Source organism: Protomyctophum bolini (assembly GCF_963924005.1).
Source record: "Protomyctophum bolini genome assembly, chromosome: 2".
Lineage (NCBI taxonomy): Eukaryota > Metazoa > Chordata > Actinopteri > Myctophiformes > Myctophidae > Protomyctophum > Protomyctophum bolini.
In genome coordinates this window covers 46,751,015-46,768,152 of record NC_137863.1, presented here as the reverse complement: position 1 = coordinate 46,768,152, position 17,138 = coordinate 46,751,015, and the positions used below count along the sequence as shown (strand labels likewise).

General features: G+C 39.5%; 1 protein-coding gene across 3 annotated transcripts in view; it reads left to right on the top strand.

Annotated features, from left to right (window-relative positions):
- Positions 1-17,138, top strand: part of rbl1 (retinoblastoma-like 1 (p107)) — a 44,170-nt gene that overhangs the window by 10,294 nt on the left and 16,738 nt on the right. For 2 of the 3 annotated variants that reach the window (XM_080780701.1, XM_080780703.1), the window contains exons 6-15: positions 7,976-8,104; positions 8,596-8,774; positions 8,881-8,945; positions 10,215-10,362; positions 10,809-10,978; positions 12,380-12,492; positions 12,721-12,824; positions 13,871-14,008; positions 14,789-14,953; positions 16,020-16,164. In XM_080780701.1, the coding sequence (XP_080636827.1) occupies positions 7,976-8,104; positions 8,596-8,774; positions 8,881-8,945; positions 10,215-10,362; positions 10,809-10,978; positions 12,380-12,492; positions 12,721-12,824; positions 13,871-14,008; positions 14,789-14,953; positions 16,020-16,164 (1,356 nt within the window). The remainder of the gene's footprint in view (positions 1-7,975; positions 8,105-8,595; positions 8,775-8,880; positions 8,946-10,214; positions 10,363-10,808; positions 10,979-12,379; positions 12,493-12,720; positions 12,825-13,870; positions 14,009-14,788; positions 14,954-16,019; positions 16,165-17,138) is intronic. The other variant, XM_080780702.1, reaches the window with a different exon arrangement.

Sequence of the window (17,138 nt, the reverse complement as noted above, 5' to 3'; positions counted from 1 at the left end):
GTTATTGTCTGTCTTGTATTATTTTTGGTGTTTTGTGTTGGGATCTTTGAATTTTTTATGTTTCATGTTGTCCAAATGGGGATTGGGTATTGTAAATCTTGTATTATTTTTGGTGTTTTGGGTTGTGTCTTTGAATTTTGCATGCTTCATGTGATACTAGGTGTTTGGGTTATTGTCGGTCTTGTATTATTTTTGGTGTTTTGTGTTGGGATATTTGAATTTTTTATGTTTCATGTTGTCCTAATGGGTTGGGTATTGTAAATCTTGTATTATTTTTGGTGTTTTGGGTTGTGTCTTTGAATTTTGCATGATTCATGTGGTACTAGGTGTTTGGATTATTGTCTGTCTTGTATTCTTTTTTGTGTTTTGTGTTGTGTCTTTGAATTTTGTATGTTTCATGTGGTACTTCAAAATATTATTAATACAAACAGGCGGCCTGTTGTATTAATATAATATTTTGAAGTACCACATGAAACATACAAAATTCAAAGACACAACACAAAACACAAAAAAGAATACAAGACAGACAATAATCCAAACACCTAGTACCACATGAATCATGCAAAATTCAAAGACACAACCCAAAACACCAAAAATAATACAAGATTTACAATACCCAACCCATTAGGACAACATGAAACATAAAAAATTCAAATATCCCAACACAAAACACCAAAAATAATACAAGACCGACAATAACCCAAACACCTAGTATCACATGAAGCATGCAAAATTCAAAGACACAACCCAAAACACCAAAAATAATACAAGATTTACAATACCCAATCCCCATTTGGACAACATGAAACATAAAAAATTCAAAGATCCCAACACAAAACACCAAAAATAATACAAGACAGACAATAACCCAAACACCTAGTACCACATGAATCATGCAAAATTCAAAAGACACAACCCAAAACACCAAAAATAATACAAGATTTACAATACCCAACCCATTAGGACAACATGAAACATAAAAAATTCAAATATCCCAACACAAAACACCAAAAATAATACAAGACCGACAATAACCCAAACACCTAGTACCACATGAAGCATGCAAAATTCAAAGACACAACCCAAAACACCAAAAATAATACAAGATTTACAATACCCAATCCCCATTTGGACAACATGAAACATAAAAAATTCAAAGATCCCAACACAAAACACCAAAAATAATACAAGACAGACAATAACCCAAACACCTAGTACCACATGAAGCATGCAAAATTCAAAGACACAACCCAAAACACCAAAAATAATACAAGATTTACAATACCCAACCCCATTTGGACAACATGAAACATAAAAAATTCAAAGATCCCAACACAAAACACCAAAAATAATACAAGACAGACAATAACCCAAACACCTAGTACCACATGAATCATGCAAAATTCAAAGACACAACCCAAAACACCAAAAATAATACAAGATTTACAATACCCAACCCCATTTGGACAACATGAAACATAAAAAATTCAAAGATCCCAACACAAAACACCAAAAATAATACAAGACAGACAATAACCCAAACACCTAGTACCACATGAAGCATGCAAAATTCAAAGACACAACCCAAAACACCAAAAATAATACAAGATTTACAATACCCAACCCCATTTGGACAACATGAAACATAAAAAATTCAAAGATCCCAACACAAAACACCAAAAATAATACAAGACAGACAATAACCCAAACACCTAGTACCACATGAAGCATGCAACATTCAAAGACACAACACAAAACACCAAAAATAATACAAGATTTACAATACCCAACCCCATTTGGACAACATGAAACATAAAAAATTCAAAGATCCCAACACAAAACACCAAAAATAATACAAGACAGACAATAACCCAAACACCTAGTACCACATGAAACATGCAAAATTCAAAGACACAACACAAAACACAAAAAATAATACAAGATATACAATACCCAACCCCATTTGGACAACATGAAACATAAAAAATTCAAAGATCCCAACACAAAACACCAAAAATAATACAAGACAGACAATAACCCAAACACCTAATACCACATGAAGCATGCAAAATTCAAAGACACAACACAAAACACCAAAAATAATACAAGATTTACAATACCCAACCCCATTTGGACAACATGAAACATAAAAAATTCAAAGATCCCAACACAAAACACCAAAAATAATACAAGACAGACAATAACCCAAACACCTAGTACCACATGAAACATGCAAAATTCAAAGACACAACACAAAACACAAAAAATAATACAAGATTTACAATACCCAACCCCATTTGGACAACATGAAACATAAAAAATTCAAAGATCCCAACACAACACACCAAAAATAATACAAGACAGACAATAACCCAAACACCTAGTACCACATGAAGCATGCAAAATTCAAAGACACAACACAAAACACAAAAAATAATACAAGATTTACAATACCCAACCCCATTTGGACAACATGAAACATAAAAAATTCAAAGATCCCAACACAAAACACCAAAAATAATACAAGACAGACAATAACCCAAACACCTAGTACCACATGAAGCATGCAGAATTCAAAGACACAACACAAAACACAAAAAATAATACAAGATTTACAATACCCAACCCCATTTGGACAACATGAAACATAAAAAATTCAAAGATCCCAACACAAAACACCAAAAATAATACAAGACAGACAATAACCCAAACACCTGGTACCACATGAAGCATGCAAAATTCAAAGACACAACACAAAACACAAAAAATAATACAAGATTTACAATACCCAACCCCATTTGGACAACATGAAACATAAAAAATTCAAAGATCCCAACACAAAACACCAAAAATAATACAAGACAGACAATAACCCAAACACCTAGTACCACATGAAGCATGCAAAATTCAAAGACACAACACAAAACACAAAAAATAAATACAAGATTTACAATACCCAACCCCATTTGGACAACATGAAACATAAAAAATTCAAAGATCCCAACACAAAACACCAAAAATAATACAAGACAGACAATAACCCAAACACCTAGTACCACATGAAGCATGCAAAATTCAAAGACACAACACAAAACACAAAAAATAATACAAGATTTACAATACCCAACCCCATTTGGACAACATGAAACATAAAAAATTCAAAGATCCCAACACAAAACACCAAAAATAATACAAGACAGACAATAACCCAAACACCTAGTACCACATGAAGCATGCAGAATTCAAAGACACAACACAAAACACAAAAAATAATACAAGATTTACAATACCCAACCCCATTTGGACAACATGAAACATAAAAAATTCAAAGATCCCAACACAAAACACCAAAAATAATACAAGACAGACAATAACCCAAACACCTGGTACCACATGAAGCATGCAAAATTCAAAGACACAACACAAAACACAAAAAATAATACAAGATTTACAATACCCAACCCCATTTGGACAACATGAAACATAAAAAATTCAAAGATCCCAACACAAAACACCAAAAATAATACAAGACAGACAATAACCCAAACACCTAGTACCACATGAAGCATGCAAAATTCAAAGACACAACACAAAACACAAAAAATAAATACAAGATTTACAATACCCAACCCCATTTGGACAACATGAAACATAAAAAATTCAAAGATCCCAACACAAAACACCAAAAATAATACAAGACAGACAATAACCCAAACACCTAGTACCACATGAAGCATGCAAAATTCAAAGACACAACACAAACCACAAAAATAATACAAGATTTACAATACCCAACCCCATTTGGACAACATGAAACATAAAAAATTAAAAGATCCCAACCCAAAACACCAAAAATAATACAAGACAGACAATAACCCAAACACCTAGTACCACATGAAGCATGCAAAATTCAAAGACACAACACAAAACACAAAAAATAATACAAGATTTACAATACCCAACCCCATTTGGACAACATGAAACATAAAAAATTCAAAGATCCCAACACAAAACACCAAAAATAATACAAGACAGACAATAACCCAAACATCTAGTACCACATGAAGCATGCAAAATTCAAAGACACAACACAAAACACAAAAAATAATACAAGATTTACAATACCCAACCCCATTTGGACAACATGAAACATAAAAAATTCAAAGATCCCAACACAAAACACCAAAAATAATACAAGACAGACAATAACCCAAACACCTAGTACCACATGAAGCATGTAAAATTCAAAGACACAACACAAAACACAAAAAATAATACAAGATTTACAATACCCAACCCCATTTGGACAACATGAAACATAAAAAATTCAAAGATCCCAACACAAAACACCAAAAATAATACAAGACAGACAATAACCCAAACACCTAGTACCACATGAAGCATGCAAAATTCAAAGACACAACACAAAACACAAAAAATAATACAAGATTTACAATACCCAACCCCATTTGGACAACATGAAACATAAAAAATTCAAAGATCCCAACACAAAACACCAAAAATAATACAAGACAGACAATAACCCAAACACCTAGTACCACATGAAGCATGTAAAATTCAAAGACACAACACAAAACACAAAAAATAATACAAGATTTACAATACCCAACCCCATTTGGACAACATGAAACATAAAAAATTCAAAGATCCCAACACAAAACACCAAAAATAATACAAGACAGACAATAACCCAAACACCTAGTACCACATGAAGCATGCAAAATTCAAAGACACAACACAAAACACAAAAAATAATACAAGATTTACAATACCCAACCCATTTGGACAACATGAAACATAAAAAATTCAAAGATCCCAACACAAAACACCAAAAATAATACAAGACAGACAATAACCCAAACACCTAGTACCACATGAAGCATGCAAAATTCAAAAGACACAACACAAAACACAAAAAATAATACAAGATTTACAATACCCAACCCCATTTGGACAACATGAAACATAAAAAATTCAAAGATCCCAACACAAAACACCAAAAATAATACAAGACAGACAATAACCCAAACACCTAGTACCACATGAAGCATGCAAAATTCAAAGACACAACCCAAAACACAAAAAATAATACAAGATTTACAATACCCAACCCATTTGGACAGCATGAAACATAAAAAATTCAAAGATCCCAACACAAAACACCAAAAATAATACAAGACAGACAATAACCCAAACACCTAGTACCACATGAAGCATGCAAAATTCAAAGACACAACACAAAACACAAAAAATAATACAAGATTTACAATACCCAACCCATTTGGACAACATGAAACATAAAAAATTCAAAGATCCCAACACAAAACACCAAAAATAATACAAGACAGACAATAACCCAAACACCTAGTACCACATGAAGCATGCAAAATTCAAAGACACAACACAAAACACCAAAAATAATACAAGATTTACAATACCCAACCCCATTTGGACAACATGAAACATAAAAAATTCAAAGATCCCAACACAAAACACCAAAAATAATACAAGACAGACAATAACCCAAACACCTAGTACCACATGAAGCATGCAAAATTCAAAGACACAACCCAAAACACCAAAAATAATACAAGATTTACAATACCCAACCCCATTTGGACAACATGAAACATAAAAAATTCAAAGATCCCAACACAAAACACCAAAAATAATACAAGACAGACAATAACCCAAACACCTAGTACCACATGAAGCATGCAAAATTCAAAGACACAACACAAAACACAAAAAATAATACAAGATTTACAATACCCAACCCCATTTGGACAACATGAAACATAAAAAATTCAAAGATCCCAACACAAAACACCAAAAATAATACAAGACAGACAATAACCCAAACACCTAGTACCACATGAAGCATGCAAAATTCAAAGACACAACCCAAAACACCAAAAATAATACAAGATTTACAATACCCAACCCCATTTGGACAACATGAAACATAAAAAATTCAAAGACACAACACAAAACACCAAAAATAATACAAGACAGACAATAACCCAAACACCTAGTACCACATGAAGCATGCAAAATTCAAAGACACAACACAAAACACAAAAAATAATACAAGATTTACAATACCCAACCCATTTGGACAACATGAAACATAAAAAATTCAAAGATCCCAACACAAAACACCAAAAATAATACAAGACAGACAATAACCCAAACACCTAGTACCACATGAAGCATGCAAAATTCAAAGACACAACACAAAACACAAAAAATAATACAAGATTTACAATACCCAACCCCATTTGGACAACATGAAACATAAAAAATTCAAAGATCCCAACACAAAACACCAAAAATAATACAAGACAGACAATAAACCATACACCTTAGGACACATGAAACATAAAAATTCAAAAACACAAAAAATTGAAAAGTATAGAGTTAAAGATCTATAAGGAGACTATTTGGTTACCAACTCTCCATGATTTAGCTGGGGGGAGGGTCACCTGAACCCTCTCAAAGATCATCGGTAGCCCCCGGACCAATGCTTGAAGACATTTGCACTAGGTGACTGAAATCAGGGCATAAATGGTATTGCAGTTGTAAATATGTATATAGAAATTGACCACTAGGGGGGATATCCTTGACTTACCCAAGAATTACATTCAAGGACCACTGGTGGTCCCCAGACCAATGATTGAAAAACATTTCCCTAGATGACTGAGATCACATCAGGGCATAAATGGTATTGCAGTGTAAATATTTATATAGAGATTGAACACTAGGGGGGTATCATTGATTTTTCACAAGAATTATATTCAAGGACCATTGGTGGTCCCCAGACTATTGATTGAAAAACATTGCCCTAGATGACTGAGATCACATCAGGGCATAGTAGGTATTGCAGTGTAAATATTTATATAGAGAGATTGACCACTAGGTGGAATCACACACCCACTGTCAATGTATGTAAGGAATTTAAATACTACCTTGATTAATTTATGCATACAATTCACTTCAAAGATAAGGACCCCCACCTTTGTGATTATCTAATTTGCATTTTACTACTAGCACCTGGTTAGAGCCCACCCCACCCCCTTGTTTATCTAACTTGCACCTGTTTAGATACCATCCCCCCACCTCAGCCCCAGGGACAAACAAACAAATTTACATTTGTTTGTTTTTCACACCTTCGAGTCAGCATCTCTGTATGCGGGAGGCATAGCACATGGAGGGAGAGAGAGAGATGAGATCAGCTAATCACACACACACACACACATACCCCACATCATGCATTTTATAGATTTATAAATAACCTATTATTAGTTTTTATTATTATTTAATTATAAACTATTATATGCTAATTATATTTATGGATATTTTATTGGTTATGGATATTTATTATTTATGATTATGCTAATTATATCTATGGAATTCATGGAATGTTTATTACTAATTTGCATAATTAATTATGCAAATTATGCATTAAATTGCTCACTAGCGCCACCAGTGGTAGTGGTCAGAATGTGTAGTGAACATACATCCTAATAGACTACTTATGAGCTTGTAGATCTGCTATTTTTCAATAGCTAAAGCATAACATAATGCTAACACCAAAAGGGGTTCCCGCCCAAAATGGGTTGAAGCTGCTATAAGCAATAATATGTAACATTTTTAATGATTTTTATTTATTTTTTGGTATTCAGACAGCCAGCAATGGGTAAAACGCTCCCATGTGTGACACATCTAGGGGGCTAGAAGCTTTGTCATTGGTCGATTTGCCTGTCTACTAACTAACTCATTGGTCAGTCATTTCGACCAATGATAAAGCTATATAGGTGTAGCCCAGGCCTAAGTGATGGTTGGGACAAAAGTTAAGTTTAGTGTTTAATTTTGACTGTCTCTCTCTCTCTCTCTCTCTCTCTCTCTCTCTCTCTCTCTCTCTCTCTCTGTCTCTGTCTCTCTCTCTCTGTAGGTAACTTCTGTATGATCGGAGATGATCTGGTGAACTCCTACCACCTGTTACTGTGTTGTCTGGACCTGGTGTTTGGCAACGCTCTGCTGTGTGCCAACAGGAAGGAACTGATCAACCCCCTTTTTAAAGGTGTGTGTGTGTGTGCGTGCGTGTGCGCAGTCCGTAAATCCTTGCCTAAATGAATTTATTCATGAACGTGAAAGCGTAAACGTGGTCGCGCTTCAAAATGGACAGATCTACACGTTAACAACACAGCAGTACCAGGTCGCGGCGCACCACATAACCGACTTGTAGATCGGCTTTTTTTTTGCTCCCTCGTGATGGATCCACTGAACGTTAAAAAGTAGGACAGCCTCTAACTCTCACTTCTAATGAGAAAGAAGTTAATTTATGAAGTTCAACCTCACAACAAAAGGCAAAACAAAAGCCCTTTTTACTAACCTTTGCAGAGGTAAAATCACGTCCGATATCGTTATACACGCGAGCTGTGAGCTTGTAGATCGGCTATTTCTCGGCAGCTCCAAAATGTTGTCCTCACAAGCACATTAATACAAACGTGTGTGTGTGTGTGTGTGTGTGTGTGTGTGTGTGTGTGTGTGTGTGTGTGTGCCCATGTGCAGGTCTACCCACTGCGTACAGCGCAGAGTCGTCAGACAGACACGCCCCCTCTCCAGACGACGTCCCGCCCCCCTGTGTTCTGGCCAATCTGTGTGAGCTCCATGACGGACTGGTGGTCGACGCACTGTCAATCAAAACTCACTACTTTAACCCTTACATCACCAAGCTGTATGACAGACAGGTACACACATGCAGACACACGCTCACACACAGACACGCACTGATTGATACGCACACACACACACATACATGCGCACACACACTGATTGTGATGTTTTATCTTGCAGATCCTGAAAGGAAACGAGGACATGTTGACGGGACTGTTGGATCCACAAAACTTTATCGACAACAAGTATGTCTGTCTGTCAGTCATGTTCATGATTATTTGAAATGCTTTTATATAATATATGCATAATCTTATTTTAACCCATTAAATCCGGGGGAAAGCATCTATGTAATTTGAGATTTTAACCATTATTTTATTACTTTGGCCATTAAAAAAATAGCAGATTTACAAGCTTTAAATACTTTTAACTAAACGTATTGAGGTATAAACCCCATCTCAAAGTATTTTGAGATGCGGTAGGGGTGCCGATCAGGTTTTATGGGACCGATCACATTGGTGATCCCGATCACCAATTTGTTTTTTCCTCGCGATTGGCTGATACCGATATTGTGCCTTAGGGGAACATTTCTATATTTCCAAAATGATTATAATGTCAAAACCCACGTCACCCCTTGTGTAGCCTGGGCAGCATTCCTTTTCGGGCTTATGATCCGTTCTGGAGCGGACGATATCGCTACGTCATGTTGGAGTCATTGTTTTGTAGTCGTCAGGATGATATCGCTACGTCATGTTGGAGTCATTGTTTTGTAGTCGTCAGGATGATATCGCTACGTCATGTTGGAGTCATTGTTTTGTAGTCGTCAGGATGATATCGCTACGTCATGTTAGAGTCATTGTTTTGTAGTCGTCAGGATGATATCGCTACGTCATGTTTGAGTCATTGTTTTGTAGTCAGCAGGCAGGAACTTCCTTTTACCTCAAACCGATTTTTCTCAATAAAAGCAGCAGGCTACGAGAGCTTTTATTGTTATTCTTCCGGTTTGAGGGAAAGGATGATGGTTCCTGCATGATGACTACAAAACAATGACTATGACATGGCGATATCATCCGCTCTAGACCAGGCGTTCCTCCGAGGTGGAAAGCCTGGTGACGCGAGGTTAGTTCCTGTGTGTGTGGGGAGGAAAGGGGGAATGTTTAGGCCTGTCACAAAAATGCAAAACGACACTTAAATGGTAAAATAGATCGGTTTCTCCAGATCGGGTAAATTACCGATCGCTGATCGAGTCATGTAGAGTGACAATCGTCTGATTTAAATCGGTGGCCGATCCGAATGGGGCATCTCTGGGCCGCGGCCGAATACGATATAATTTTGGGGGTCCTTGACATGAAAAATAATTGAGCACCACTGTTATATAGCAACGTAAGTTTATCAGAAAACTGTTTGGATTTGGAAGACATTTGTGGAAACGACCTCAGGTCTAGACTCTTATTGTGCGTGTGCGTGTGTGTGTGTGTGCGCGTGTGTGTGTGTGTGTGTGTGTGTGTGTGATCCAGTAAGGCCATCAACAGGGAGTATGAGGAGTTCGTTCTGACGGTGGGAGACTTCGATGAAAGAGTTTTTCTGGGAGCGGACGCCGACGAGGAGATCGGAACCCCCCGAAAAGTCCCCCACGATCCCCCCCACACACACAGAGACAAGAAGGTGCACGCACGCACGCACACACACACACACACACGCACGCACACAAACACACACACACACACACACACACACACACTATGAGGCTCCATCGGCTTCTTTATTAAACATTAATTGCGTTGCTCCACACGTGTGGGTGTGTAGTTTTGAAACGTGAAATGTGTGTGCATGCGTGCGTGTGTCGTGCACAGACTGTACGCGTGATCATAAGATGTGCACAACCAACTGCGTCTGCACGCTTGTGCACAATAACAAAAAAACATGTTCTATCATGTTTGTGTGATTTGGGAGCACACAGTAATGGTTGGAAAGCCCACCCCCTGGGGTTTAGCGAAGCAAACAAACAGCCTGGTTTCCTCCACTCCAACTGTCTGTCTGCCTGCCTGTCAGACAGACAGCCTCCCCCCCCCCACTCCTAACTGTCTCTCTCTCTCTACCTGTCTCTCTAGCAGACAGACAGCTTGGCTCCCTCCACTCCTCTGACTGGGCGTGTCTACCTGAAGGAGAAGGACTTCCTGGTTACGCCCGTCTCCTCGGCGACTCAGAGCGTGTCCCGCCTCCAGAGCATGGTGGGCGGGCTTAGGACCGCCCCCAGCGAGCAGCTCCAAACCCTGTTCAAGTGAGCACGCGCACAGCAAGCCACACACACACACACACACACACACACACACACTGTTGTGGCGCTATCACTGGACCCAGAAAAACCCATATCCCCATAGAAGTCCATGTATTTGGGCCCAACTTCACCTAGACTGTATAACCTTAGTAAACATGGTCATGAATACTTTTTGCTTCCAGTCACTAGTTTAAAGTCTCATTTCTAATGTCATAATATTCTTTTTGGAAAATTATGGTCCCTCCCATGTATAAAAAAATGACCATAAAGTCGCGCATGTTCTGAGGGGCGTGGCTACCGTTACAGTCTATGAACGGGATCCCCCACCCACTCGAGTCAAAATAAAAACCAACGAAGAAGAAGGGGGGAAGTCCCGCCTCGTTGTCTGGGCCAGCCAATGGGCCAGCCAATGGGCCAGCTGGGCCTGGGCCCGGATCTTGAAAGATGGCTGCCTCCATGGCAAGGACTGACCCATTGAGACAGGCTTCATTTTACGTTCATGTTAGACCCGCGGAACGCTTTGTCCATCTTTTTTACAGTCTATGGTAATAACACAATAGAATACAATTAGCCACTGTCATATTAACAATTACAACATAACAACAAATGAGTATCGAAACATCTTTACAATGGTAAGAATCACCCACAGAGGGCCTTATATGAATTATATTAAGACATCTGCAGACATTAGTAGTGTTGCTCTTCACACTCGAAACAGAAGCTTATAATTGACTTTCACTTCAACCAACTGTCCAGTTAAAATTGAAAACAGCCGACCCCTGGTGGTCACATAAGGCACGGCAGAGAATGACGTTCACTTCACACACAATAAATACAACATGGAATGAAAATGCTGGTGATACAGTACTTCACGCATCACAAAGAAATTGTTTACAAACCACCTCCGTAACTCCAGACACATATTATGAGCATTATACAATGACGTTAACTCTCCTTAAATCTTACACAACGTGAAGTATAAACACAACAATGCACTTTTCGTCATTAACTCGTAAAGCTCGTGAAAGTATACCAGGATGTCAGACGAACAGTAAACCTGAGGTAATAATCCACAGTTTCAGCTCAAACTTGACTTTTAGAACAAAAGGCTGGAGGGACACTAAGGCTGCAACGATTAATCGCAATCAAATCGATTATTCAATTAGTTGCCAACTAATTTAGTAATCGTAATCAAATCGGCAACTAATTGTTGTAGTTTTTTTGCAATTCATTGTGGGTGCTTTTCCACTTAACCTATAGTTTTTACAGTGTTAAATGTCACTAAGCTAAAGGGGAGTGAGCCCCCCCAACACATTACATAGTAATAGTATAGTAGTATTGTGTGTTTAGGAATTGTTCCAGAACACATTAAATGTAATTCATCGTACTGTATTGTGTTTTTAGGGGTTGTTCCAGAGATCCTACAGAGTCCATCGTGAACAGAGTGAAGACTCTGGGACAGACCTTTAAAGAACATTACACCAAAGACTGTGACGACACACCTGGTTCACACATAGGTATGTGGTAGGCTCACACTCCCTTCAACACACTGTACACACACACACACACGCACCTGGTTCACACATGGGTAAGTGCGCACACTGTAGTGTACACACGCGCGCGCGCACGCACAGGTAACGCCTATAACCTTCTAGTGGCTGCAACTGTCATTATCCAAGCCGTTATCCGTTATTATATCGATTTCATCAAATGTGTGTATTTTTTTTTTCATGGTTCCATTCCAGACTTTGCAGAGAGCCGTATGAAGCTAGCAGAGATCCTGTACTATAAGATTCTGGAGAACGTGATGGTTGCTGAGACCAAACGATTGCACGGCAAGGACATGAGTGTAAGTGTGTATGTGTGTGTGTGCGTGTGTTTGTAATGCCAAAAGTTCGGAAATGTAACTTTGACTATTTCTCCCTTTTTAATAATACGGTACTTGCTATTGTATTTTATACCTTTTCTTCTCATTGACTAGACACATTTACAACGAGGTATAGCTTGTATCAGAAATTTGTGGAATGAGCAACACGCAAAACGTGTGGGTACCGCCTCCAAAAATGTGCCTAATTGGCAAATATTAGTAAATATTAGTATTGGTATTCACCCTTGCTTTGAGTTGCTTAGGCCTCATTCACACGTACCAAACACCAATCAAGCACATGTTTGGGCGTTTTTTAGGGTTTTTTTTTGGGGCCACCACAATGCTTTTCCAATGGGAGTCACATGGTTTGGTCAAACATTTGTGTTTGATTGCCGATTGCTGGTGGTGTTCTGCCCCTCCCCCCTCATCAAACTAAAATGTTACTTATCTTGGTTAGCTTGCGTGTTGTACTTGAAAGTTGACATAATAATCCCTTGGTGAAATAACTTGTGGGTTGTTGTTGCAACTTGCTGGCTGCAATGCAATACTATCCCATTGGCTGAGAGGTCGGCCAGAGGGAAAAAGTGTCTGGTTGCCTAGGGACGAGGCAGCCAATCGGAAAGATAGGTCTCTACGGCAGCCAATGAAATTTTAAGTTGCCCCTACCAAACTTATAGAAAATAGACCAGCTGCCAGGCTGGTCTACTTTCTACTGACATATTTACTGTGTTGCTCCTTCCACAAATGTCTGTCTGTCTGAGCGATGATGTCAACTTTCTGTACCTGAAGTGTATTTATTTAAAATACACACATGTTGCTTTCTACACTTGAACTGAGCTCAATCTAAACTAACTCACACGCAATGTCTTCACCTGGCTGTATGGCTTTGCTTTAATGCGTGTTTTTTTTAATTAGATTTTTCCTGATTTTTAGAGATTTATGGACCAACAATTCACCACTTCGTCATGCCCCCAAACACTCACTGTGTGTGTGTGTGTGTGTGTGTGTGTGTGTGTGACTGTGTGCAGGTTCTCCTTGAACAGGATCTGTTCCACTCGTCTCTGCTGGCCTGCTGTGTGGAGGTGGTTCTGTTCTCCTACAACTCCAACAGAACGTTCCCCTGGATCACCACTGTCTACAAGATACCTCCTTTCTACTTCTTTAAGGTACACTAGAGCGGTGCCTGCTGGAGCCTCTATACAACGTTGCCCGTTGGGCACTAACTAGCCTACTTGGAACTTCCAACTTGGAAATATGCTCCTCTCAGATATTACATCTGTGTCCCTTTGTTATGCCCATATATGGAGTTCTTCGTCAGGAATGCCCAAATATGGAGTCTATGCAGACGTCATTATGATGTCAGAACAGGCCATTGAAGTCTTCTACATAAAAACACAGGCAGGGGAGAGAAACGTTCTGTCAGGCTGCCCATGTTGGTCAAAACCAACCAATGACATTGCTCGCGAGCGTAATTATGTAATGCTTCTGTGATCGCGCCAGAGGGCCCTTTAACCCATTCTGAACGGGGACCCATTTTGGTGTGTGGGAACCCATGTTATGCTTTAGCTATTGAAAAATAGCAGATCTACAAGCTCATAGCGCGCCACCGAGTGGCGCGCTACGAGCTTGTATAGGTCTGCTATTTTTGAAAAATCGAAGAACGACTGACATTTTTAGAATCTGATCTCGGGTCAGAATGGGTTCATCAGACAAGTGTGTGTCCAGTGGAAACCTTCATATGAATCTGATCTCAGGTCAGAACGGGTTAAAGCCAGTTGCCGAGGCGCAGTTTAATTTAAAAATGACTCGTGTCATGTTGTAGTCTGGTTAAGTTTGTATAGTCACCAGGCCCCGGGAACCACCAAACCGGTATACCAGAATCACCCAAAAATAATTCCCAGTCATCAAAAGGTGTGTTATTTTGTGTGGTGTTATTATTTTTCCAGGTGATCGAGGTCCTGATTCGCTCGGAGGAGGGTCTCTCCAGGGACATGGTGAAACACCTGAACTCCATCGAGGAGAAGGTGCTGGAGAGCAGAGCGTGGACCTCGGACTCAGCCCTGTGGAACGCCCTGCAGGCTGCGGGGAACAAGGTGCCCACCATCGAGGAGGTCAGTGGAGCATGCACAACCAGTCAACCACACACACACACACACACACCAGTGTTGTTTTCGTCGACTAAAACTAAGACGAAAAATGTTCGTCGACTACCTTTTTCCACTGAAGAAAACTAAATGGAAACTAAATTAAAACTATGCTATGGTGACTAAAACTAAGACTAAATATACTGACAATTTCGTCAACAAATAAAAAAACTAGACTAAAATGTTAGGAAGGGACTAGTGGAGAAGAGATCCAGTATAAGTCATTTTACACTTGGTTGCATGCTGAAAATAGCAGATCTAAAAGCTATTTTCAGCAAGTGTAAAAGAAGTCATTATGACGGCAACAAGGCCCGCAAAAATACATTTTAGTCGACTAAAATCTTATGACATTTAGTCGACTAAAACTAGACTTAACACTAATACATTCCAGGTGATTAAAATGTGACTAAGACTAAGTGAAAACTATTCAGGAGACTATGACTAAAACTAAAATAGAAATTTGCTGCCAAAAACAACACTGACACACACACACACACACACACACACACATAGACTCATGCGTTGTCCACATATCATTCAATACACAACTGAAATGTATACATAATCTGTCTCTCTCTGGGACAACGCTCCACACGTTCCCAAACTCTTCCCTTCTGCCTTCCAAAACTATGGAATGCACTGCCCCATTGCTATCAGAACTGCAGACTCACTCCCAATCTTCCACCGTATAGTCTGAAAACCCAGCTCTTCAGACTCCCATCTTAGCCCGTAGCACTTGCCCTGCCTTGACGACATTACATGCGTATGCAGAGGCTCAACTTATGTAATTTAGATAGCATTTTATGTAGACATAGCACTCTATAGTGTATTATGCAGAGTTTCATTATATAGATGTATTCCACTGTTGGACAGATGTTAGGTTCCTAGCTTACGTATGATTCCTTTCTATGTATTTGATGTATTTCCATGTTTTGTTCTTGCGTACTGTAAATTGCTCTGGATTAAGAGTGCCTGATAAATGCCTAAATTGTAAATTATCTCTCTCTCTCTCTCTGTCGTCGTCGTCCCCCAGGTGAACTTCTCGTCAGGTCTGGACAGTACCAGCGGAGGTAGCGGTCCGTCTGCACCTCCCTCCCACCTCCCGCTGGTGGCGCTGTCTCCTATCATCCACCCTCGCATCCGGGAGTTCAGGATGGGCCTGGGCAGCGCCCGGAAAGGTACAGTGTGTTTTGGTCTATGTGTCCGATTATTTCTCCGCCACTCTGCTCAAAATTGGTTGAAATGGTCATGATGTCACCCGCTCATGCCCTTGTTCCCAGAAGTAATTTCTCTATGGAGAATAACATTGGTGTTATGACCCAAAAGCACAGCAAGGAGAGGCAAAGCATGAGTAAAGCCCACCCGAGCGGGTTTTTATTCACAAACACGGGAGGGGGTGAAAGGAGTGCAGGACACTGGAGGGGAGAAGAGAAGGTCGAGTCAATGGCAGGTTCACAGAGTAAAGGGAATAGCACGGTAACGGCGTGATGTTTAACTGTCCAACACTAAAACACTGAGAGCCTAAGCCTAGCTGTCTAACTTTACCAACCGTAGACTGGGGAAGAACTGGCACCGAGCTGCAGACAGGCCTGGCTCTTGTAGGCTCATTAGGTGATTGCAGACGACCTCCAGGTGGGGAGATAGTAACAGGGAGAGAGGTGCTGTGGGAGTGCTCTGGAGTCCTCTGGGTGGCGCTGAAGTGCCCAGAACACCCACAGCACATGGATGTAGAGGTGAGGTGATGGAGAGCGAACCGTAACAATTGCTTCATCTTAGAATCGACTCATAAGAATCGCAGTCCAAAGATAAACAAACCGTCTCGGCGCTATTATCGGGGAGGTGGCTCTGTATCGTTTTACGACAGTCAATCACTCATATTCTGATAAAAATTGTATTGATTCGACGATGGTAAAAATGAGCCTTTTCTTGCCAGTTCAGTTGATTATTTCATATCCATATGAGTCAAACCGCCGGGATAATGTGTTCATTTTTGGAACACAGTTCTTATTTGACGTGATATTAAACTGAAACTGAAAAAGCATGCCTCAGTGTAGCAGCTTAGTGGCCAACAGTATTACCGCTGTTATTCATAACTCGATGGCTCGAGCAGGCGGAAGTTGAGAGCGCTCTCAAATTTACTGTAAGGTCAGGG